At 41.8% G+C, this 24,311-nt stretch overlaps 1 protein-coding gene across 1 annotated transcript; it reads right to left on the bottom strand.

Moving 5' to 3' along the window:
• Nucleotides 1–3,494: 3,494 nt before the first annotated feature.
• Nucleotides 3,495–10,229, bottom strand: UTS2 (urotensin 2). The gene is made up of 4 exons (XM_069741591.1): nucleotides 10,127–10,229; nucleotides 7,463–7,588; nucleotides 6,047–6,090; nucleotides 3,495–3,696 (listed from the first exon to the last, which is right to left on the bottom strand). Exons 1-4 carry the CDS (start codon nucleotides 10,227–10,229, stop codon nucleotides 3,577–3,579), a joined length of 393 nt encoding a protein of 130 aa, XP_069597692.1. The 3' UTR covers nucleotides 3,495–3,576.
• Nucleotides 10,230–24,311: the final 14,082 nt, after the last annotated feature.

Genomic DNA, 24,311 nt, shown 5'->3' with positions numbered 1-24,311 from the left:
GGGGGCAGTATTATAGTAGTTATGATGTTGTACAAAGGAGCAGTATTATAGTAGTTATATTCTTGTACATAGAAGCAGTATTATAGTAGTTATAATCTTGTACATAGGAGCAGTATTATAGTAGTTATATTCTTGTACATAGGGAGCAATATTATAGTAGTTATATTCTTGTGCATAGGGAGCAGTATTATAGTAGTTATATTCTTGTGCATAGGGAGCAGTATTATAGTAGTACCATTATTGCAAAAAAGGAGCAGTATTATAGCAGTTAGATTTTTATTGATATGGGGCTCTATTACAGTGACGTCAAGACTTTCAGCCACATGATTAATTGAGTGTTAAAAATGGGAACCTGGGATATTTAGATCTATTTGGAATAGAATATCCAGCCCCTTGGTCATTATTCAGTAATCAAATGCTCAGTTTAAGGCCACGATCACACTCTCAGGCTGCCGTCACACTAGCATTATTAGGTCAGTATTTTACATCAGTATTTCTCAGCCAAAACCAGGAGTGGGTGATAAATGCAGGAGTTGTGCATATGTTTCTATTATACTTTTCCTCTAATTGTTCCACTCCTGGTTTTGGCTTACAAATACTGATGTAAAATACTGACCAAATACTGCTAGTGTGACGGCAGCCTCAGTATTTGGTCAGTATTTTACATCAGTATTTGTAAGCCAAAACCAGGAGTGGGTGATAAATACAGAAGTGGTGACGGGTTTCTATTATACTTTTCCTCCGATAGTTCCACTCCTTTGTTTTGAAATACAAATACTAATGTAAAATACTGACCAAATACTGAACGTGTGAACGTGGCCTAAACCACATAATTGGTGTGGCTAAGCTACTGCATGTTGAAGTGAAACAATGTAAAAGCAACCTTGAACTTTTTTGTAAACCATGTTTTTACTATTGTGCTGCTTGCTTTTATAAGACAACTAGCTATTGAACCCGTTCTACGCCCGGGTGGCGAGCATTTATATTGGTATATGGTCTCCATCCTGGTATGTGCTGCTCCATCCTGCGCCCCCATCCTGTCATGTGCTGCTCCCATCCTGCGCCCCCGTTCTGTCATGTGCTGCTCCCATCCTGCGCCCCCGTTCTGTTATGTGCTGCTCCCATCCTGCGCCTCCATTCTGTCATTTGCTGCTCCCATCCTGTCATTTGCTGCTCCCATCCTGCGCCCGTTCTGTCATTTGCTGCTCCCATCCTGCGTCCCCGTTCTGTCATTTGCTGCTGCCATCCTGCGCCCGTTCTGTCAAGTGCTGCTGCCATCCTGCGCCCGTTCTGTCATGTGCTGCTGCCATCCTGCGCCCGTTCTGTCATGTGCTGCTGCCATCCTGCGCCCGTTCTGTCATGTGCTGCTGCCATCCTGCGCCCGTTCTGTCATGTGCTGCTGCCATCCTGCGCCCGTTCTGTCATTTGCTGCTCCCATCCTGCGTCCCCGTTCTGTCATTTGATGCTGCCATCCTGCGCCCGTTCTGTCAAGTGCTGCTGCCATCCTGCGCCCGTTCTGTCATGTGCTGCTGCCATCCTGCGCCCGTTCTGTCATGTGCTGCTGCCATCCTGCGCCCGTTCTGTCATGTGCTGCTGCCATCCTGCGCCCGTTCTGTCATGTGCTGCTGCCATCCTGCGCCCGTTCTGTCATGTGCTGCTGCCATCCTGCGCCCGTTCTGTCATGTGCTGCTGCCATCCTGCGCCCGTTCTGTCATGTGCTGCTGCCATCCTGCGCCCGTTCTGTCATGTGCTGCGGCCATCCTGCGCCCGTTCTGTCATGTGCTGCTGCCATCCTGCGCCCGTTCTGTCATGAGCTGCTGCCATCCTGCGCCCGTTCTGTCATGTGCTGCTGCCATCTTTCGCCCGTTCTGTCATGTGCTGCTGCCATCCTTCGCCCGTTCTGTCATGTGCTGCTGCCATCCTGGGCCCGTTCTGTCATGTGCTGCGGCCATCCTGCGCCCGTTCTGTCATGTGCTGCTGCCATCCTGCGCCCGTTCTGTCATGTGCTGCGGCCATCCTGCGCCCGTTCTGACATGTGCTGCTGCCATCCTGCGCCCGTTCTGTCATGTGTTGCGGCCATCCTGCGCCCGTTCTGTCATGTGCTGCTGCCATCCTGCGCCCGTTCTGTCATGTGCTGCGGCCATCCTGCGCCCGTTCTGACATGTGCTGCTGCCATCCTGCGCCCGTTCTGTCATGTGCTGCTGCCATCCTGCGCCCGTTCTGTCATGTGCTGCGGCCATCCTGCGCCCGTTCTGTCATGTGCTGCTGCCATCCTGCGCCCGTTCTGTCATGTGCTGCTGCCATCCTGCGCCCGTTCTGTCATGTGCTGCGGCCATCCTGCGCCCGTTCTGTCTTGTGCTGCGGCCATCCTGCGCCCGTTCTGTCATGTGCTGCGGCCATCCTGCGCCCGTTCTGTCATGTGCTGCGGCCATCCTGCGCCCGTTCTGTCATGTGCTGCGGCCATCCTGCGCCCGTTCTGTCATGTGCTGCGGCCATCCTGCGGCCGTTCTGTCATGTGCTGCGGCCATCCTGAGCCCGTTCTGTCATGTGCTGCTGCCATCCTGCGCCCGTTCTGTCATGTGCTGCTGCCATCCTGCGCCCGTTCTGTCATGTGCTGCTGCCATCCTGCGCCCGTTCTGTCATGTGCTGCGGCCATCCTGCGCCTGTTCTGTCATGTGCTGCTGCCATCCTGCGCCCGTTCTGTCATGTGCTGCTCCCATCCTGCGCCACCATTGCATTATATGCCCCCCGCTCCAGTGTGTATGCCCCCGAATGCTGCTGCCATATAAAAAAAAAAAAAATACCATACTCACCTATCGTCCGGCTCCACTGCAGGTATGTCTTCAAGAAAATGGCGCCGGAAAGCGGGGACTGCGCAGGCGCCGATTCCGGCAGCAGGAATCGGCGCCTGCGCAGTCCGCGCTTTCCGGCGCCATTTTCTTGAAGACACACCTGCAGTGGAGCCGGAGTGTGTCTTTAAGAAAATGGCGCCGGAAAGCGCGGACTGCGCAGGCGCCGATTCCGGCAGCAGGAATCGGCGCCTGCGCAGTCCGCGCCCTCCGGAGCCGGGAGCAGAGGAGCCGGGAGACGGAGCCGCAAGCAGCGCTGGAACCGGGAAAGGTGAGTATACTTACCCTCCCTCCTGGCGGTCCCTGACTCTCCGGTGGAGATCGCGGTATGCGTTCAGTGCTTACGCATACCGCGATCTCCCGGGAGCGTCGCTCTGTGAGGCCCGACTGAGCCGGCGCTTGCGCTTGCGCAGTCTATAGAGGCTTCGGACAGAGTGACGCTCCCAGCGTTATATTATAGATTTTGATCATTTTTAGCAATATGGATCAAATAAATTGACTCATCATAATATTGTTATTATTACTTTTATTAAATAGCTTTCATTGAAGAAAAGAAAATATTATACCAAATATCAGCAAAACACAAAATATTGTTTCTGAAATGTAAAATTTTGCAGAGTTCGTCTTCTCATCCGTTATTCCGTCTTCTGTTGAGATGAGGCATCGTTGTGAATACAGTGGTGTAGAAATAAGCATAAATTCTATAGATATTTCATGTTCCTCACATTCAGACACAGTATTTCCAGAAACATTCAGACAAATTCCCTGCTCGCTTCTTATAAGGTTTACGCTCTTTAGATTGTAGGCGGCTCAATAGTGATATTTGTGGCTGCTTGTCAAGTAATTTCTGTAATATAGAAACATACAATATTTGTTATTCTTAATTTCACTCCCATCATTTACTGAGTTAGAGAACTTTCTCTTGTGCTCATTATCTTATGTTGAATAATATAGTTTGAAATATAATTCACAGGAAGTGAAAGTCTATTTCATAACTGCTAGCACTGGCCCTATGTACAGCAATAGAATTATAGTAATACTAACCCGAAGTACAATATTATAACTACTATAATACTGCTCACTAAATACAAGAATATAACTACTATAATACTGCTCCTGTGTACAAGAATATAACTACTATAATACTGCTCCTATGTATAAGAATATAACTACTATAATACTGCCCTCTATGTACAAGAATATAACTACTATAATACTGCTCCTGTGTACAAGAATATAACTACTATAATACTGCCCCTATGTACAAGAATATAACTACTATAATACTGCTCCTATGTATAAGAATATAACTACTATAATACTGCTCCTGTGTACAAGAATATAACTACTATAATACTGCTCCTATGTATAAGAATATAACTACTATAATACTGCTCCTGTGTACAAGAATATAACTACTATAATACTGCTCCTATGTACAAGAATATAACTACTATAATACTGCTCCTGTGTACAAGAATATAACTACTATAATACTGCTCCTATGTGCTAAAATATAACTAAAATAATAATGCCCCTATGTACAAGAATATAACTACTATAATACTGCCCCATGTACAAGAATATATCTACTATAATACTGCCCCTATGTACAAGAATATAACTACTATAATACTGCCCCATGTACAAGAATATAACTACTATAATACTGCCCCTATGTACAAGAATATAACTACTATAATACTGCTCCTATGTACAAGAATATAACTACTATAATACTGCCCGTATGTACAAGAATATAACTACTATAATACTGCTCCTATGTGCAATAATATAACTACTATAATACCGCCCCATGTACAAGAATATAACTACTATAATACTGCTCACTAAATACAAGAATATAACTACTATAATACTGCTCCTGTGTACAAGAATATAACTACTATAATACTGTGCCTATGTACAAGAATATAACTACTATAATACTGCTCCTATGTACAAGGATATAACTACTATAATACTGTGCCTATGTACAAGAATATAACTACTATAATACTGCGCCTATATTCAAGAATATAACTAATATAACACTGCCCCTATGTACAAGAATATAACTACTATAATACTGCTCCTATGTACAAGAATATAACTACTATAATACTGCCCCTATGTACAAGAATATGACTACTATAATACTGCTCCTATGTACAAGAATATAACTACTATAATACTGCCTACTATATACAAGAATATAACTACTATAATACTGTCCCTATGTACAAGAATCTAACTACTATATTACTGCCCCTATGTACAAGAATATAACTACTATAATACTGCCTCCAATGTACAAGAATATAACTACTATATTACTGCTCCTATGTACAAGAATATAACTACTATAATACTGCCTACTATATACAAGAATCTAACTACTATAATACTGTCCCTATGTACAAGAATCTAACTACTATAATACTGCCCCTATGTACAAGAATATAACTACTATAATACTGCCTCCAATGTACAAGAATATAACTACTATAATACTGCTCCTATGTACAAGAATATAACTTCTATAATACTGCCTACTATATACAAGAATATAACTACTATAATACTGTCCCTATGTACAAGAATCTAACTACTGTAATACTGCCCCCTATGTATAAGAATATAACTACTATAATACTGCCCCTATGTACAAGAATATAACTACTATAATACTGCCCCCTATGTATAAGAATATAACTACTATAATACTGCCCCCTATGTACAAGAATATAACTACTACAATACTGTCTCCTATGTACAAGAATGTGACTACTATAATACTGCCCCTATGTATAAGAATATAACTACTATAATACTGCCCCTATGTACAAGAATATAACTACTAAAATACTGCTCCTATGTACAGGAATATAACTACTATAATACTGCCCCCTATGTACACGAATATAAGTACTATAATACTGCTCCTATGTACAAGAATATAACTACTATAATACTGCCCTGTATGTACACGAATATAAGTACTATAATACTGCTCCTATGTACAAGAATATAACTACTATAATACTGCCCTCTATGTACAAGAATATAACTACTATAATACTGCTCCTATGTACAAGAATGTAACTACTATAATACTGCCCCTATGTACAAGAATAAAACTACTTTAATACTGCCCTTTATATACATAAAAATATAACTAATATACTATAACCCACCTCTTTCATAACATCATCCATATTATAAGTTCCAAGGCTCAGTCCTAGTGAAAAGGAGAAATATATTTATTAAAGTACAATTGAATAATTTGCTAACGCTACAAATAATTAATTATTTATGTGACACCTGATGTGTATGTGAATTTGCCTAGTTCCATGTGCTTGTCTAAGATTGCTATCAGCTATAGCTAGTACCTGAAGAATGAGGGTATTTTAAAGGGATCACTCAAAGACTGTTCCACCAAACTGAAAATTGATGTCTGCTCTACTAAATAACTGAAGACCAGGAGCTGCTTGTCCAAACCATTGAACACTAAGATCTGTTCTACCAAAACCATAGAAGACCAGGGACTACTCAAAAATGGTGACTTTTCGCTAAATAATTGCCCCACCAAATTAGTGAAGACTAGTGATGAGCGATGAGCGAGTGTACTTGTTGCTCGGGTTTTCCAGAGAACGCTCAGGTGGTCTACAAGTATTTGTGACTGCTCGGGGATTTTGTTTTCATCGCCTCAGCTGAATGATTTACAGCTACTAGCCAGCTTGATTATATGTGGGATTCCCTATACCAGGCAACCCCCACATGTACTCAGCCTGGCTAGTAGCTGTAAATCATTCAGCTGAGGCGATGAAAACTAAATCTCCGAACACTAACAAATACTCGTAGACCACCCGAGCGTGCTCGGGAAAACACGCACGAGCAACGAGTACACTCGCTCATCACTAGTGAAGACCTATTTGGACCCAACCAACTTTCTGAACATGGAGGACTGCACAAATACAGGCTTCTTTTCTATCTGAGAATGTGTGCAAACTGTAAAGCGCTGCGGAATATGCTAGCGCTATATAAAAAATAAAGATTATTATTATCTCAGTGTAGATGCGCTTTCTTCTTACATACTAATACAAGCAGCCTGAGAAGCGTTAGGAAGGGATGACCAATGATCCCTCCCCGTGGCCTCTACAATGGTAAACTATAGCTTTAATCTTCCGTCTACAGTTAAGCAAAGAATTGCAAAACTCAATAGAATGTAATTATTTGGTTTGGACTCTCTTAAACTGATATTTTATCAAACCCTTTTCAATTCCTGAAAAAAATATTTACAATTTTCTGAGACTGTTGAGCTTGCTTGACCCCATCATTGAACCTGGGTCTATCTAAAAAAACGAGGAGCTGATGCACTATTATCAGTGGGATTTCCAACCACCCCCCAACTGACAGCAGGGTAATAGGGGACCGATTCTCAAAATGGTTTCAGCTCCCACTGTTGGCATCTGCAATAGAATACGCATGAGTTGTGAACATCCTGACAAAGATCCTTAGTCCCAGTGCAAAACTCTCTTTAAGGCACCTATTCCCCCTATAGCAATGCCCCAGCTTCTTCTATTATTCGTGAATCATTTCATATACTGCACCTTCTTTGCTGAAAATGTCATCTGTGTCGATATCTGTATCTCTGCCCTTGTCCAGAAATGAGGGGAGATTCTGTAATAAGTGGGTGTCCTCCCAGCTGCTCACGTCTCCAAAATCCATCTTTGAATCTGTGAAAGGGTAAGACAGGATAATAGATAACGAAATCGGAGATTAAATTACCTAAAATCTTAGGACACAGAAAATCTACAAAAAATATAAAATAAAATCTACTATTATTGATGACAAATAAACAAAACAGAATCAGAATTGGTGTAACAGGAGATAATGATAATAGTTGTGAAAGATGTTCGATGATGATGGCCATCCTAGGAGATTGATCTGAGTGTAGACATAAGAATGCTTCCGCTCACTGACAGCAAGTAACAATCAATATAAATCTTCTAGATAAAGAGACTGTAAACTGTTTGCAATCAACAATACAAAAGGCAAACAAATAAAACTAAGAAGAAGAAATGCAACACATAAGAATTAGAAAAAAAAAACATTCCCTGGTTAGTGACGACACGTACCATAAAGGTGCTGCCAGATGGGCTTTATCTGCAGTCACAAGACATAACCTGTCGCCACACTCTTTCTTCACCTGCTGGGCAACATAAACCTCCATCGTTTCCATTCGCCACGATTTTTTAAAGGGAGATCACTTTTCCCATTGTGAATCACAGTTAGTCAAAGTAAAAAGTTTTTAAAGATGTCCGTCGTATAGTGGTCCATATATTGCCCATTCCAATTCAGTCTAATATCATTTATGATATTTTCTATTGCCAAATATAAATTATTCAAGGTTATATACATTTCATACACTCAACAAAAGACCATACTAAAAACAGTGTCGGACTGGGGCCCAAAGTCCCACCGGTAATGGTCAATGACCGGTAAATATTGCATTATCCTTATGAACAAATGTACCTATGACCATATATATTCATTTACTGGGTAGTTTGTGAAGTGAACAATTAGATGCTGCTTATTTCTGCGCAGGGGCGCATCGGGAAATTCACCTGTTCTTATATGGGCCAATGATTTTTGTCTGAAAACAAGAGAGACCACACTGATCAATAAAATGTCAGGAAAAGACAGGCTGACATGTTTGTGATCAGTCCCTTTAAATTAGATCTTTTTAATTAATCCCTCATTTATATTATTATTATTATTATTTATTTATATAGCACCATTAATTCCTTGGTGCTGTATGTTTGGAATGCATGACTAAACAAAAAGTACAATTCCTTTACCCCAAGATTATAAGGACGCTAAATATATGATATAACATTTTTTTTAAATGTGTGAGATGAATTTTCTGAGGATTATCTGTTTCGTGTCTTATGAAATTTCATTCACATTACTGCCTGGGCTGATGTATTTCTCCTGCTTTAATATATTGTAGCAAACTATTAGGACAGCAGAAATATACTAAATCTATACTGAACGTGCTGCTACTGCTACATGTACAATATCGTCTAGAATGGACGGTATTGTAGCAAACCCTCAGCTGTGAGAAATACAAAGGGTGCAAGCATGTTTTCATTCACTGGCAGTAAGCATTTACTCTGAAACACAAAAAAATATTAGAAAGTTTCAGAATGTTTCCTTAAACAGGAATGAATGATAACCTGGGGGGGAAGGTGGGTAAAATAAATAATTAGGGACCAAAATTGCACATGCAACATATATATTGTTTCCACATATATATAATAAACCCAAAATTACATAGAAAAGTGTTCGGTTTGTAAAATATATGTCACAGCTGAAAATCTGAGTATATATATATATATATATATATATATATATATATACACACATGTATATATACACATATATTTATATTAACTAAGGTGTGTATATATATATATATATATATATACAGACAATATATTTCAATATAGATAGGTATGTATGGATATATATCTATGTACAGTATATAAACATTTATATATATCCATACAGTGAAATGCAATATGACAATTGATGGTAAGATATATGGACATGTGTCTATATGTTTGACATAAATAAATGGATATGATAATAACTGCATGCAATTTGTATAACACTGAATATTACATTATGAATTGTTAGCAATGATTTTTGAAAATCATCTTAATAAACTGGATGAATGAAGAAACAGAAAATGATATAAAATAAAGTAGAAAATATTGAAGAATTAATCATTAGAATTTTAAACACATTCCACTAATTTTTGCTCCAAATTGTAAGTCTTTCTGCAGATTTGACATTCATGTGTCCCCTAGGTTTACATGACTTTGTTACTATGATGTGAGAAGTCTGAAAATAGATTAAAAAAAAAAAACTAATAAAACTATTAATGAAGGTGACTGTAAATGACTTTGCTATTCCGACTCTCCCTCGGTCCCTCTGGAATATTCACTTAATTTCTTTTTACAGTAATATCATCTTAAGAAAAGTAATTTCCTTTTATTGGAAAAAAAAAAATTACGTGTGGATAATTTTAAGTACGAGACTAATGGAGACATTTTATTCCAGTTTAAGTTTGAGCATTTGACCCTTCGGTATGATCAATCATTAGGAATTGGCTGCAGGATAATAAAATGTTCGGTAATTAAATATTCTTGTTAAGGAAATGTTATAAGTTGGGGAAGGGGTTTGGGTAAAGTTCTAATTGTCCTTACCTGGTATTCGGTAGGAAATCTCATTGGGGTCCAATATGGGAAGTGATCGGAGTGGGCTGAAGACAATTGCAAGGATGAGTCCGCAGGAGAAGAGCTTGTGCATGGCTGCTGGACCAGGGTGCAGATGCTTCTCTGTCTGGTCTCCTTTAATTGCCGGGTTTATCATTAAAGTATCATTTCTTATATAGAGTTCTATGACGACATAGAAATCATCACTCTCCTCCAAAAGACAGATGACGAGCCAATGGTTCCTTCCCCACAGAATTCTTAATGCGAGACACTTTGCATTGATGTCACTCTTCAAGGTTCATAGACAATAAATTTACTGTCTCCTAGGCCCTTGCTACAAACCGTTACAGCAAATGTGCCATAGCCAATGAAGCAAAGTAACTTTCTCTTATAAATCATCGAGCCAGGAAAGGGTCAACTCTTGGTGGAGGAGATGACCGGGGCAATGAGGCCAGTGATTTATGGGCCTGCACCTAGTTTGACGTAAGAGACTGGACTTTGAAAAGTGGATTTTTTACGGAGGTGGATAGATGAGGTGTCAGGTGGTGTTTGGGGGTGTCACTGTTCTTACAGTTAGAAGATGAAATGGTCGTTGCTCACATTCGGTGAATCGAATGAACTTGTTATTAATAATAGGTTTTACGTTATTTTTTTCCCAGTGCTTTTAGAATAATCAACCAGTGCATGATAGTGCTTATGCCTTTCCTTCCTACACAGATTAGAATAAAGTTAAAGCAAGGATGCCAGGGCACGTTATCCAAAAAAGGACAAACATGTCGAACAGGTAAGTGGATCTGTCAGTGGATTTCACAATACAAACTGCATACTGCATGTATATTGTTAAATAGATACTGTATCTTAGACCTGATAAGGCTAGTGGCCAGGATGAGGCTGGTGTACTTACTTTGAAATTCCAGATTGGCTGTATAATCCTTTTAAAATTTTTTAGATGGACTCATAAAATACTCGTTTTAATATCATCATAATACAGCCGGGGCAGCATGGTGGCTCAGTGGTTAGCACTGCAGTCTTGCAGAGCTGGGGTCCTGGGTTCAAATCCCACCAAGGACAACATCTGCCAGGAGTTTGTATGTTCTCCCCATGTTTGCGTGGGTTTCCTCCGGGTACTCCGGTTTCCTCCCACATTCCAAAGACATACTGATAGGGAATCTAGATTGTGAGCCCCAATGGGGACAGTGCCAATAATGTTTGTAAACACTGTGGAATCAAGGGTGCTATATAAATGAGTAAAATAAATGAAAATAAATAAATTCTGACATGGATTTGTACACCAGCCTCTAGAGGTTAAAATGAGTTATTTACTGATGCATGCAATGGGTATTGTGAGATCTAGTAAAATAACTGAGTTAAATGAATTGGCTAATTTTCACAACCAATATTAAATAGGAACAAAGCACAGTCTCCTATGAAGCTAAGCTTTTGACACCAGAGAGCTGAAATGGCAGTGGCGAAACCCTTCAGAAAGCACTGGTAGGAGCTGAGGTGTGCACCCGCGATTCCTCTATTTAAATGCCACTGTTGATAGCAGCATCCAAATAGTTAACAGCAGCGTTCAGAGCTTAGATCCAGCCACTACTATTAGAAACAGATGCTAGCTGGGAAACTGCTAGCATTTACCGCCTGTCGAGAGGAATTGGCTCCTCAGCCAGATCCACACACTGCAACCCCATCTGCAACATTACAGAAGGTGACTTTTAATGTAGGGATCTCATGGGGAGGTAGGAGTGGGAGTCAAACAGGTTCTATATTTGTGCCCTTTTAGACTTTGCTCTACTCTGCAGACCACACCAAGTTAGACATCCCTTCCTCACCTATAAAATAGATGTAACAGTAACCAAAATTAAAGGCCCATTTTCCTGCAGTTTTATGTAACACTATAAATAACACACAGAAATACCTTCATGAGTACAGAAAATGTAGTAACGCTTATACAAGTAGAGACTTCCATCTTTCTGTGTACCACTAAATATAAAGGTTGGATGCCTCTAGCATGTATACCCATGTAGTAATCCTACTTTTTCAGATGGCAAACTACTTTATTAACATAGTTATGGATAGCTACATGTGTACAGCTTCAAAATCATCATCAGTACATGAATACAGAACCAAAGCCAACATCAGTACATGAATATAGAATCAGAGCAAGTGTCGGTATATTAATACAGCACCAAAAAATACCATCAGTACATAAAAAGAGCACCAGGGCCACAATCAACACATAAATGCCAGAATCACACTCAATACATGAAAACTGCAGAAGAACGTAGCATCAAAGCCACTATCAGTACAGGAATACAGCACAAGAAACACCAGAAACACATGAATACATCACCAGAACAATCATAAGTATATGAATACATCACCAGAACTATCATCAGGATAGGGATACAGCACCAAAAACGCCATAATTACATGAATACATCACTAGAACCACTATCTGTATAGGCATATAGCACCAGAACTACTACCAAAGCATAAATACGCCAACAGAACTTTCATTAGTACAGGAATACAGCACCAGAGGTAACATCAGTAGAAGAATAAAGCGCCAGGACCACCATCAGTACATGAATATACAGCACCAGATCCACCATCAGTACATGAATATATTAGCAGAATCACAATGAGCACATGATTAGAGCACAAAACCCACTATTTGTACAGGAATACAGCAGTAAAACTATTATCAGTACATGAATACATCATCCCAGCTACTATCAGTACATAAATACCTTAACAGAACCTTCATCGATACAGTAATGCAGCATCAGAATCATCATCAGTATATGAATACATTACAAAAACAAGCATTACTACTTTAATGCATCACCAGAACCATCAGCAATACATGAATACATCAACAGAACCAACATCAGCACAAGAACACAGCACCGGAACTGCCATAAGTACATGAATACATTACCAGAGCCAGCATCAGTATGTGAATATAGAACCAGAGCAAAGATCAGTATAGAAATATAGAACCAAAATCAACTTCAGTACATGAATACATCACCAGAGCCACCATAAGTACAATAATGTAGCACCAGAACTACTATCAGAACATAAATACATCAACAGAACCTCCATCAGTACAGGAATACAGTAGCAGAGCCACTATCAATACATGAATACAGAACCAGAGCCAACATCAGTACATGAATATAGAAACAGAACTAGTGTCCGTGCAAAAATACAGCACCAAAGACAGTACATGAATACAACAATATAACTACCATAAGTTCATGAATCAGTAGTATCTGAATACAGCACCAGAACCACCATCTTTACATGAATAACTCAACAGAACTAACATTAGCACATGAATATAGCACCAGAGCCAGTCATTATCAGTATAGTAATACAGCACCAGAACTACTGTCAGTACATGAATGCTTTACCAGAACCAACATCAGTACATGAAAACCGCATTAGAACCATGAAAAAGAAGCAACACGGCACTCGTACTAATAATCAGTATAGGTGCTCAAGTAGGGTATCCAGCCCAGGAATCCAAAATCAGAAAAAACTTGGCGCTCAAGAAGAATTTTGGTGTAAAGAAGAAGATCCTTTAATGTGCATCCACGCGCGTCTCTGAGCGACTTCTGACGCATTCCACGTACGCTGACATCCACAGGATCTCCCATTGCATCAAGGCCAGTTGAATAATCCAGTTGAAACCAACACTGACACCATACACGCTTTACCTACTATACCAGTAAAATTGTTCTGATGAAGGTCCGGATGTGGACCAAAACGTTCAAACCTATATCTTTGTGGATGCACATTAACCCCTTCCCGACCTTTGACGCATACGCTGCGTCATGAAAGTCGGTGCCATTCCGACCCATGACGCAGCATATGCGTCATGGAAAGATCGCGTCCCTGCAGATCGGGTGAAAGGGTTAACTCCCATTTCACCCGATCTGCAGGGACAGGGGGAGTGGTAGTTTAGCCCAGGGGGGGTGGCTTCACCCCCTCGTGGCTACGATCGCTCTGATTGGCTGTTGAAAGTGAAACTGCCAATCAGAGCGATTTGTAATATTTCACCTAAAAAAATGGTGAAATATTACAATCCAGCCATGGCCGATGCTGCAATATCATCGGCCATGGCTGGACACACTAATGTGCACCCACCCCACCCCTCCGATCGCCCCCCCAGCCCCCCGATCTGTGGTCCGCTCCCCTCGGTCCTGTGCTCCGCTCCCCCGTCCTCCTGCCCGCTCCCCCGTGCTCCAATCACACCCCCCGTGCTCCAAACAAACCCCCCCACACTCCGATCCCACCCCCCGCACAGCGATCCCCCCCCCGCACAGCGATCCCCCCCCGTGCTCCGATCCACCCGCCCGCACAGCGATCTCCCACTCCGTGCTCCAATCCACCCCCCCGTGTTCCAATCCACACCCCCCCCCCCCCGTGCTCCGACGCCCCCCCCGTGCCCTGATCTCCCCCCCTTATACTTACCTGGCCTCCCGTCCGTCTTCTTTCCTGGGCGCCGCCATCTTCCAAAATGGCGGGCGCATGTGCAGTGCGCCCGCCGAATCTGCCAGCCGGCAGATTCGTTCTAAAGTGAGTTTTGATCACTGAGATAGGTTATATCTCAGTGATCAAAATAAAAAAAAAAGTAAATGACCCCCCCCTTTGTCACCCCCATAGGTAGGGACAATAAAAAAAATATTTTTTTTTTTTCCACTAAGGTTGGGGTAAGAACTAGGGTTAGGGTTAGGGGTAGGGTTAGGGGTAGGGGTAGGGTTAGGGGTAGGGGTAGGGGTAGGGTTAGGGGTAGGGTTAGGGTTAGGGGTAGGGTTAGGGTTAGGGTTTCGGTATGTGCACACGTATTCTGGTCCTCTGCGGATTTTTCCGCTGCGGATTTGATAAATCCGCAGTGCTAAACCACTGCGGAATTATGGCGGATTTACCGCGTTTTTTCTGCGCATTTCAATGCGGTTTTACAACAGCGATTTTCTATTTGAGCAGTTGTAAAACCGCTGCGGAATCCGCAGAAAGAAGTGACATGCTGCGGAATGTAAACTGCTGCGTTTCCGTGCAGTTTTTCTGCAGCATGTGTACAGCGATTTTTGTTTCCCATAGGTTTGCATTGAACTGTAAACTCATGGGAAACTGCTGCGGATCCGCAGCGTTTTCCGCAGCGTGTGCACATACCTTTAGAATTAGGCTATGTGCACACGGTGCGGATTTGGCTGCGGATCCGCAGCAGTGTTCCATCAGGTTTACAGTACCATGTAAACATATGGAAAGCCAAATCCGCTGTGCCCATGGTGCGGAAAATACCGCGCGGGAACGCTGCGTTGTATTTTCCGCAGCATGTCAATTCTTTGTGCGGATTCCGCGGCGTTTTACACCTGTTCCTCAATAGGAATCCGCAGGTGAAATCCGGACAAAAAACACTGGAAATCCGCGGTAAATCCGCAGGTAAAACGCAGTGCCTTTTACCCGTGGATTTTTCAAAAATGGTGCTGAAAAATCTCATACGAATCCGCAACGTGGGCACATAGCCTTAGGGCTAGGGTTGGGTTGGAATTAGAGTTGTGGTTAGGGGTGTGTTGGGGTTACGGGTGTGTTGGGGTTAGGGTTGTGATTAGGGTTATGGCTACAGTTGGGATTAGAGTTAGGGGTGTGTTGGGGTTAGTGTTGGAGTTAGAATTGAGGGGTTTCCACTGTTTAGGCACATCAGGGGGTCTCCAAACGCAACATGGCGCCACCATTGATTCCAGCCAATCTTGTATTCAAAAAGTCAAATGGTGCTCCCTCACTTCCGAGCCCCGACGTGTGCCCAAACAGTGGTTTACCCCCACATATGGGGTACCAGCATACTCAGGACAAACTGCGAAACAATTACTGGCGTCCAATTTCTCCTGTTACCCTTGAGAAAATAAAAAATTGCTTGCTAAAACATCATTTTTGAGGAAAGAAAAATGATTTTTTATTTTCACGGCTCTGCGTTGTAAACGTCTGTGAAGCACTTGGGGGTTCAAAGTGCTCACCACATATCTAGATAAGTTCCTTAGGGGGTCTAGTTTCCAAAATGGGGTCACTTGTGGGGGGTTTCTACTGTTTAGGCACACCAGGGGCTCTGCAAACGCAACATGACGTCCGCAGACCATTCCATCAAAGTCTGCATTTCAAAAGTCACTACTTCCCTTCTGAGCCCCGACGTGTGCCCAAACAGTGGTTTACCCCCACACATGGGGTATCAGCGTACTCAGGAGAAACTGGACAACAACTTTTGGGGTCCAATTTCTCCTGTAACCCTTGGTAAAATAAAAAACTCTGGGCTAAAAAATTATTTTTGAGGAAAGAAAACGTATTTATTATTTTCACGGCTCTGTGTTATAAACTTCTGTAAAGCACTTGGGGGTTGAAAGTGCTCACCACATATCAAGATAAGTTCCTTTGGGGGTCTAGTTTCCAAAATGGGGTCACTTGTGTGGGGTTTCTACTGTTTAGGCACACAGGGGCTCTGCAAACGCAACGTGACGCCCGCAGACCATTCCATCAAAGTCTGCATTTCAAAAGTCACTACTTCCCTTCTGAGCCCCCACGTGTGCCCAAACAGTGGTTTACCCCCACACATGGGGTATCAGCGTACTCAGGAGAAACTGGACAACAACTTTTGGGGTCCAATTTCTCCTGTAACCCTTGGTAAAATAAAAAATTCTGGGCTAAAAAATTATTTTTCAGGAAAGAAAACGTATATATTATTTTCACTGCTCTGTGTTATGAACTTCTGTGAAGCACTTGGGGGTTCAAAGTGCTCACCTCACATCTAGATAAGTTCCTTTCAGGGTCTAGTTTCCAAAATGGGGTCACTTGTGGGGGGTTTCTACTGTTTAGCCACAACAGGGGCTCTGCAAACGCAACGTGACGCCCGCAGAGCATTCCATCAAAGTCTGCATTTCAAAACGTCACTACTTCACTTCCGAGCCCCAGCATGTGCCTAAACAGTGGTTTACCCCCACATATTGGGTATCAGCTTACTCAGGAGAAACTAGACAACAACTTTTGGGGTCAAATTTCTCCTGTTACCCTTGGGAAAATAAAAAATTGCGGGCTAAAAAATCATTTTTGAGAAAAGAATTTTTTATTTTTATTTTCATGGCTCTGCGTTATAAACTTCTGTGAAGCACTTGAGGGTTCAAAGTGCTCACCACACATCTAGATTAGTTCCTTTGGGGGTCTAGTTTCCAAAATGGGGTCATTTGTGGGGGATCTCTAATGTTTAGGCACACAGGGGCTCTCCAAACGCGACATGGTGTCCGCTAATGATTGGAGCTAATTTTCCATTTAAAAAGCCAAATGGCGTGCCTTCCCTTCTGAGCCCTGCCGTGCGCCCAAACAGTGGTTTACCCCCACATATGGGGTATCTGCGTACTCAGGACAAACTGGACAACAACATTTGTGGTCCAATTTCTCCTATTACCATTGGCAAAATAGGAAATTCCAGGCTAAAAAATCATTTTTGAGAAAAGAAAAATTATTTTTTATTTTCATGGCCCTGCATTATAAACTTCTGTGAAGCACCTGGGGGTTTAAAGTGCTCAGTATGCATCTAGATAAGTTCCTTGGGGGGTCTAGTTTCCAAAATGGGGTCACTTGTGGGGGAGCTCCATTGCATAGGCACACAGGGGCTCTCCAAATGCGACATGGTGTCCGCTAACAAATGGAGCTAATTTTCCATTCAAAAAGTCAAAAGGCGCGCCTTCCCTTCTGAGCCCTGCCGTGTGCCCAAACAGTGGTTTACCCCCACATATGAGGTATCGGCGTACTCGGGAGAAATTGCTCAACAAATTGTAGGATCCATTTTATCCTATTGCCCATGTGAAAATGAAAAAATTGAGGCGAAAAGAAATTTTTTGTGAAAAAAAAGTACTTTTTCATTTTTACGGATCAATTTGTGAAGCACCTGAGGGTTTAAAGTGCTCACTAGGCATCTAGATAAGTTCCTTGGGGGGTCCAGTTTCCAAAATGGGGTCACTCGTGGGGGAGCTCCAATGTTTAAGCACACAGGGTCTCTCCAAACGCGACATGGTGTCCGCTAACGATGGAGATAATTTTTCATTCGAAAAGTCAAATGGCGCTCCTTCCCTTCCGAGCCTTACCATGTGCCCAAACAGTGGTTTACCCCCACATGTGAGGTATCGGTGTGCTCAGGAGAAATTGCCAAACAAATTTTAGGATCCATTTTATCCTGTTGTCCATGTGAAAATGAAAAAATTGAGGCTAAAAGAATTTTTTTTGTGAAAAAATAGTACTTTATCATTTTTACGGATCAATTTGTGAAGCAGCTGGGGGTTTAAAGGGCTCACTATGCATCTAGATAAGTTCCTTGGGGCGTCTAGTTTCCAAAATGGGGACACTTGTGGGGGAGCTCCAATTTTTAGGCACACGGGGGCTCTCCAAACTTGACATGGTGTCCGCTAAAGAGTGCAGCCAATTTTTCATTCAAAAGTCAAATGGCGCTCCTTCCCTTCCAAGCCCTGCCGTGCACCCAAACAGTGGTTTACCCCCAAATATGAGGTATCAGCGTACTCAGGACAAATTGGACAACAACTTTCGTGGTTCAGTTTCTCCTTTTACCATTGGGAAAATACAAAAATTGTTGCTGAAAAATCATTTTTGTGACTAAAAAGTTAAATGTTCATTTTTTCCTTCCATGTTGCTTCTGCTGCTGTGAAGCACCTGAAGGGTTAATAAACTTCTGGAATGTGGTTTTGTGCACCTTGAGGAGTGCAGTTTTTAGAATGGTGTCACTTTTGGGTATTTTCAGCCATATAGACCCCTCAAACTGACTTCAAATGTGAGGTGGTCCCTAAAAAAAATGGTTTTGTAAATTTCGTTGTAAAAATGAGAAATCGCTGGTCAAATTTTAACCCTTATAACTTCCTAGCAAAAAAAATTTTGTTTCCAAAATTGTGCTGATGTAAAGTAGACGTGTGGGAAATGTTATTTATTAACTATTTTGTGTCACATACCTCTCTGGTTTAACAGAATAAAAATTCAAAATGTGAAAATTGCGAAATTTTCAAAATTTTCGCCAAATTTCCGTTTTTATCACAAATAAACACAGAATTTATTGACCTAAATTTACCACTAACATGAAGCCCAATATGTCACGAAAAAACAATCTCAGAACCGCTAGGATCCATTGAAGCGTTCCTGAGTTATTACCTCATAAAGGGACACTGGTCAGAATTGCAAAAAACGGCAAGGTCTTTAAGGTCAAAATAGGCTGGGTCATGAAGGGGTTAAAGGATCTTCTTCTTTACACCAAAATTCTTCTTGAGTGCCAATTTTTTTCTGATTTAGCATTAGAAGCATAATCAGTACATGAAAACAGAAACAGAGCCAACAATAGTTCAGGAATACAGCACCAGAACCACCATCAGTATACACAGAACCCAAACTGCTATCTATAGAAGAACATTGCACAAGAACCACCATGAGTACATGAATACATCAGCAGAATCATCATCAGTATATGGATACATGAGAAGAACCACCATCAGTACATTAATACATTGCACGGTGGCTCAGTGGTTAGCACTGCAGCCTTGCAGCGCTGTAGTTCTGGGTTCAAATCCCACCAAGGACAACATCTGCAAGGAGTTTGTGTATTCTCCCCGTGTTTGCGTGGGCCTCTTCCCTGTACTCCGGTTTCCTCCCACATTCCAAAGACATACTGATAGGGAATTTCGATTGTAAGCCCCATCGGAGACAGCGATTGTAATGTGTGCAAACTATAAAGTGCTGCGGAATATGTTAGCACTATATAAACATAAAGACTATTATTACCTCTCCAGAACCACCATAAATACATGAATATAGAACTAGAGCCACTGTCAATACAGGGATACAGCACCAGAACTATCATTAGTACATGTATATTGAAATACAGCCAGCAACAGTACAGTAATACAGCAGCAGAACCACCATCAGTACATGAATACATCTCCAAACCATCATCAGTATATAAATATAACATTAGAACCACAATCAAACCACCACCATACATTACCAGAACCAACATCAGTATACGTATTAATACATTACCAGAAACAAATACATTACCAGAAACATTATCAGCACATGAACACAGTACCAGAACCACTGTCAGTATAGACAGAACCAAAACTACTATCCATACAAGAATAGAGCACCAGAATCAACATAAATGCATGAATACATCACCAGAACCACCTTCAGTACTTGAATACATCAACAAAACCACCAACAGTACATGCATTTAGCATCAGAGCCACCATCAGTACAGGAATGCATCACCAGAACCATCATCTGTAGATGAAAATAACCCCAGAATCATCCTCAGTACATGAATACAGTACATCACCAAAACGATCATCAGTATATGAATACAGCATCAAAACCATTATCAATACATTACCAGAACCACCATTAGTGCATGATTACACCACCAGAACCATTATCAGTACAAGAATACGGCACCAGGATCACATTGAGTACATCAATACATCACCAGAATCATCATCATCATATGAATTCATCACCAGAACTACCATCAGTATACAAATACATCACCAGAACCAGCATCAGTGCATGAATACATTACCAGAATTATCATCAGTATATGTATACATCAACAGAGCCACCATCAGTACAGGAATACAGTTTATGAATATATCACCAGGAATACCATAAACGTGGAATTCCCAGTATGACCTGAAATCACTATTCAATCACTACGTTTCTTCTACAAAATAATAGCAGCTAAGCTCTCCTCTGGTGCAAGAGGGATATTATGATATCATGCGAGCCCTGTAGCCTGTCAGCGGCTGTTTCACTCTAACCTCTTTTGGACAAATAAGACATGCAGAAGAAGTCAGAGCTGGGGCTGATTTAGATTCCTCTGGGTGTTTGATTTATCTAAAAAAAGGAGAAAGTGCAGCATCCACTCATTGGTTGTTGGTCTCGCGTGAATGTCATGCAAGACCTTGGAGAGCCAGTGCCGTCACCGTTGGAATTGCGCTAGCACTGGCGAAGATAAGTATAGCTGTTATTATTTTGTAAACGGGGAACATAGTAATTGAGTAGGGGTTGTCCGAGTAGTGGACAACCCCTTTAACAACTACCAGGAGATACTGGTTGGTGTTGTTATCAGCAATTATCAAATTATGGACCATACAGTAACCACAGCACAGATTAGGCACAGTCCATATCACAAATAAACATTTACACCTAGGTACCTTATAGGTGATGTCTTCTTGGATTTTTAGTATTTCTCATTCGTTTAGTTTCCATCTTGTTTCGACGCCAGGGTAAACTTCATATCCTCAGCTCATCTCTGCAGACTTCTCTGATCTATGGCCTTCTGCAGCACATTTAAAAGAATAGTATCATTATAATGTCTCCTGTATAAAAATATGTACCCCTGTTGTGCCCTTGAGTAAAAAATTTAACCCTCGTTGTGCTTCCTGCACAAAATATGAGCCTCACACTGTCCGTCTTTTAATACAGTACCTCCGCTCTGTGCCCTTTTATGAGCTACAACTGCCACATTGTTTCCCTTATGAACTATAACCGCCACACTGTCCGTCCTTATGAGCGATTAACACACCATCTGCCATTATTAACCTTAACCACCAAAAAGTCCCCCTGATTAAAACTAACTATCCAACTTTCTGCCCTTATGAACTATAACCACTGCACTGTTTGCCTTTATAAATTATCACTTCAACTCTGTCCTCTATTATGCACTATAACCTCCACGCTGTCCCCTTATGAACTATAACCACCATACCATCCTCAGTTAAAAAATATAACTGGCACACCGCCCTACTTTATGAACCATGGTCTACTTGCAACATCATCCTCCTTTATGAACTTTAAATGCCATATCATCCTTCATTATGAAATACAACTGCCAGACCATTCTATTTTATGAACTGTTGCCTCCATACCATCTTCCCTTATGAACAATAGTAGTGGTAACCACACTGTCCCTTCTTAAGTCTTATTGAGATGTTGCACATGTGTTGTATCCATTTTTGTTCACATATACAGCACACACCCATTATAATCTAAGCACACACCCATTATAATCTATGCTGCTGTTCACATGTCTGTTTTTTTCTGAAAAGGTTAATACCAGTCTATGGGTCCATGTAAACCATGTACAGTACACGGATGGCACACATAGTATCCACCCTTATAAACTACAACTGCCAAACTGTTTACCCTTATGAAGTATATGTAATGGTTCACTATGGTGATTCAATATACTGACCTGCTGTTCTATGGTCGATTCCCCTATATGCTGAGCTATTGCCCTTTTTCCCCTGTCCAAATGCTGATGTTTCCAGTTGTCTTTGGTCCCCCTTCCTGGTTTGTTACTCTCCAGGTGTTTTCTATTTTCTCATTTTAGTCTGTCCTATCACATTCTGGCTTGGGTTTTATATGTTCACCCTTCCCTGCACTTCCTTGTTGGCTATACCTCTAGGTGGACTTGGGGCTTTGCCTTGCATGGTAAACACTAGTGATGGGCGAACCCAAACAGTAAAGTTCAGTGATAACAGCAAGACCAGGCACCGATGGGAGCATTCATCAGCCGGCGTGGGCCCCCTTCATTTTTGACAACCAGCCAAGCTAAAGCATACAGCTGAGAGCTGGTATTCTTAGGCTGGTAAGGGGACATGGATATTGGTCCCCCCAGCCTAAAAATAGCAGCCTGCATCCACCCCAGAAAAGCCGCATCTATTATATACACCAATTCTGACACTTGCCGGGCTCCTACCACTGTGGCGGTGGCAAGTGGAGAAATATTTTTGGGGTTGATGTCAGCTGTTTTACAGTATGGCCGCGGACATCAATCCCACAGGTTAGTAACAGAGGTGTCTATAAGACCAGAAGTAGGAAACACTGTGACCGGCTTGCGTTCCAGAGTGGAACGCAGTGGAGACATGCCGTGGGTCTGAGAGCACATGTACTTGGCCCACGGGTACCACTTCTGGATGCCCTGATTAAGGCCTCTTTCACACTTCCGTTTTTTACAATCAGTCACAATCCATCAAAATATTGAAAACACGGATCCTGTGCAGATTGTAAAAAACGGGTGCACTGGGTCCGTTTTTTTTACGGATCCGTCAAGGCTATGTGTACATGTTGTGTATGCGTCTTTGCCGCATTTTTCCGCAGCGAAAACGCATACACAACACAACCCAGGTTAAAAATAATAACAAAAATAAAAAATCGTGATATTACCTTCTGGTGTTACCCGCAGCCTTCCGGCAGCCTTCCCGATGCTCGCGATGCTTCCGGCAGCTCCCATTCCCAGTAATGCCTTGCGAGCAATGACCTGTGATGACGTAGCAGTCTCGCGAGACCACTACATCATCGGGTCATTTTGCAAGGGCGGGAAGGCTGCGGGTGACGCCGGAAGGTAAGAATATCACGATTTTTTTACTTTTTTAATTATTTTTAACATTATATCTTTTTACTATTGATGCTGCATAGGCAGCATCAATAGTAAAAAGAGAGAGCGAGAGAGAATTTCCCTGACGGGAAAATCTTCTGTGCATGCTCAGTTTCAAAATACGGCATCCGTCACTGGATTCCTGCTTTTGACAGTCAGCGACGGATCCTGCGTCCATAGGCTTCCATTACATCATCACTGAGCGACTTTCCGACGTACAGAAAAAACGTTCTTCTGTGCATTGTCTCCGCCCGACGGACAGCAATTTTACGACGGATCCAGTGCACAACGGATGAAACCGAAGGCCATCTATCACAATCCGTCACTAATACAAGTCTATGAGAAAAAAACGGATCCAGCAGAATCATTTGCTGGATCCGGTTTTTCACAAAACGACACATTGTGACGGAAAAAGAAAGACGGAGGTGTGAAAGAGGCCTAAGGCCTCTTTCACACCTCCGTTTTTTACAATCTGCACAGGATCCGTCAAAATGTTGATAAGATCCTGTGCTGATTGTAAAAAACAAATGCACTGGAGCCATTTTGTTGACGGTTCCAGTGCATCCTAGAAGGCTATGTGCACACGTTGTGTATGCGTCTTCGCCGTGGTTTTTCGCTGCGAAAACGCATACACAACACAACCCATGATAAAAATAATTTAAAAAAATTAAACAATCGTGACATTCC

This window comes from Ranitomeya imitator, chromosome 10 (assembly GCF_032444005.1).
Source record: "Ranitomeya imitator isolate aRanImi1 chromosome 10, aRanImi1.pri, whole genome shotgun sequence".
NCBI lineage: Eukaryota > Metazoa > Chordata > Amphibia > Anura > Dendrobatidae > Ranitomeya > Ranitomeya imitator.
This window is presented reverse-complemented; position numbering and strand designations above follow the sequence as displayed.

Coding starts and splice junctions, on each gene's coding strand:
- UTS2 (XM_069741591.1), bottom strand. CDS start 10,229: ATGCACAAGCTCTTCTCCTGCGGACTCATCCTTGCAATTGTCTTCAGC. Junction 7,589..10,126: donor GATTTCCTACCGAATACCAG/GTAAGGACAATT, acceptor ACCCTTTCACAG/ATTCAAAGATGGATTTTGGA. Junction 3,697..6,046: donor TGGATGATGTTATGAAAGAG/GTGGGTTATAGT, acceptor TCTATATTACAG/AAATTACTTGACAAGCAGCC.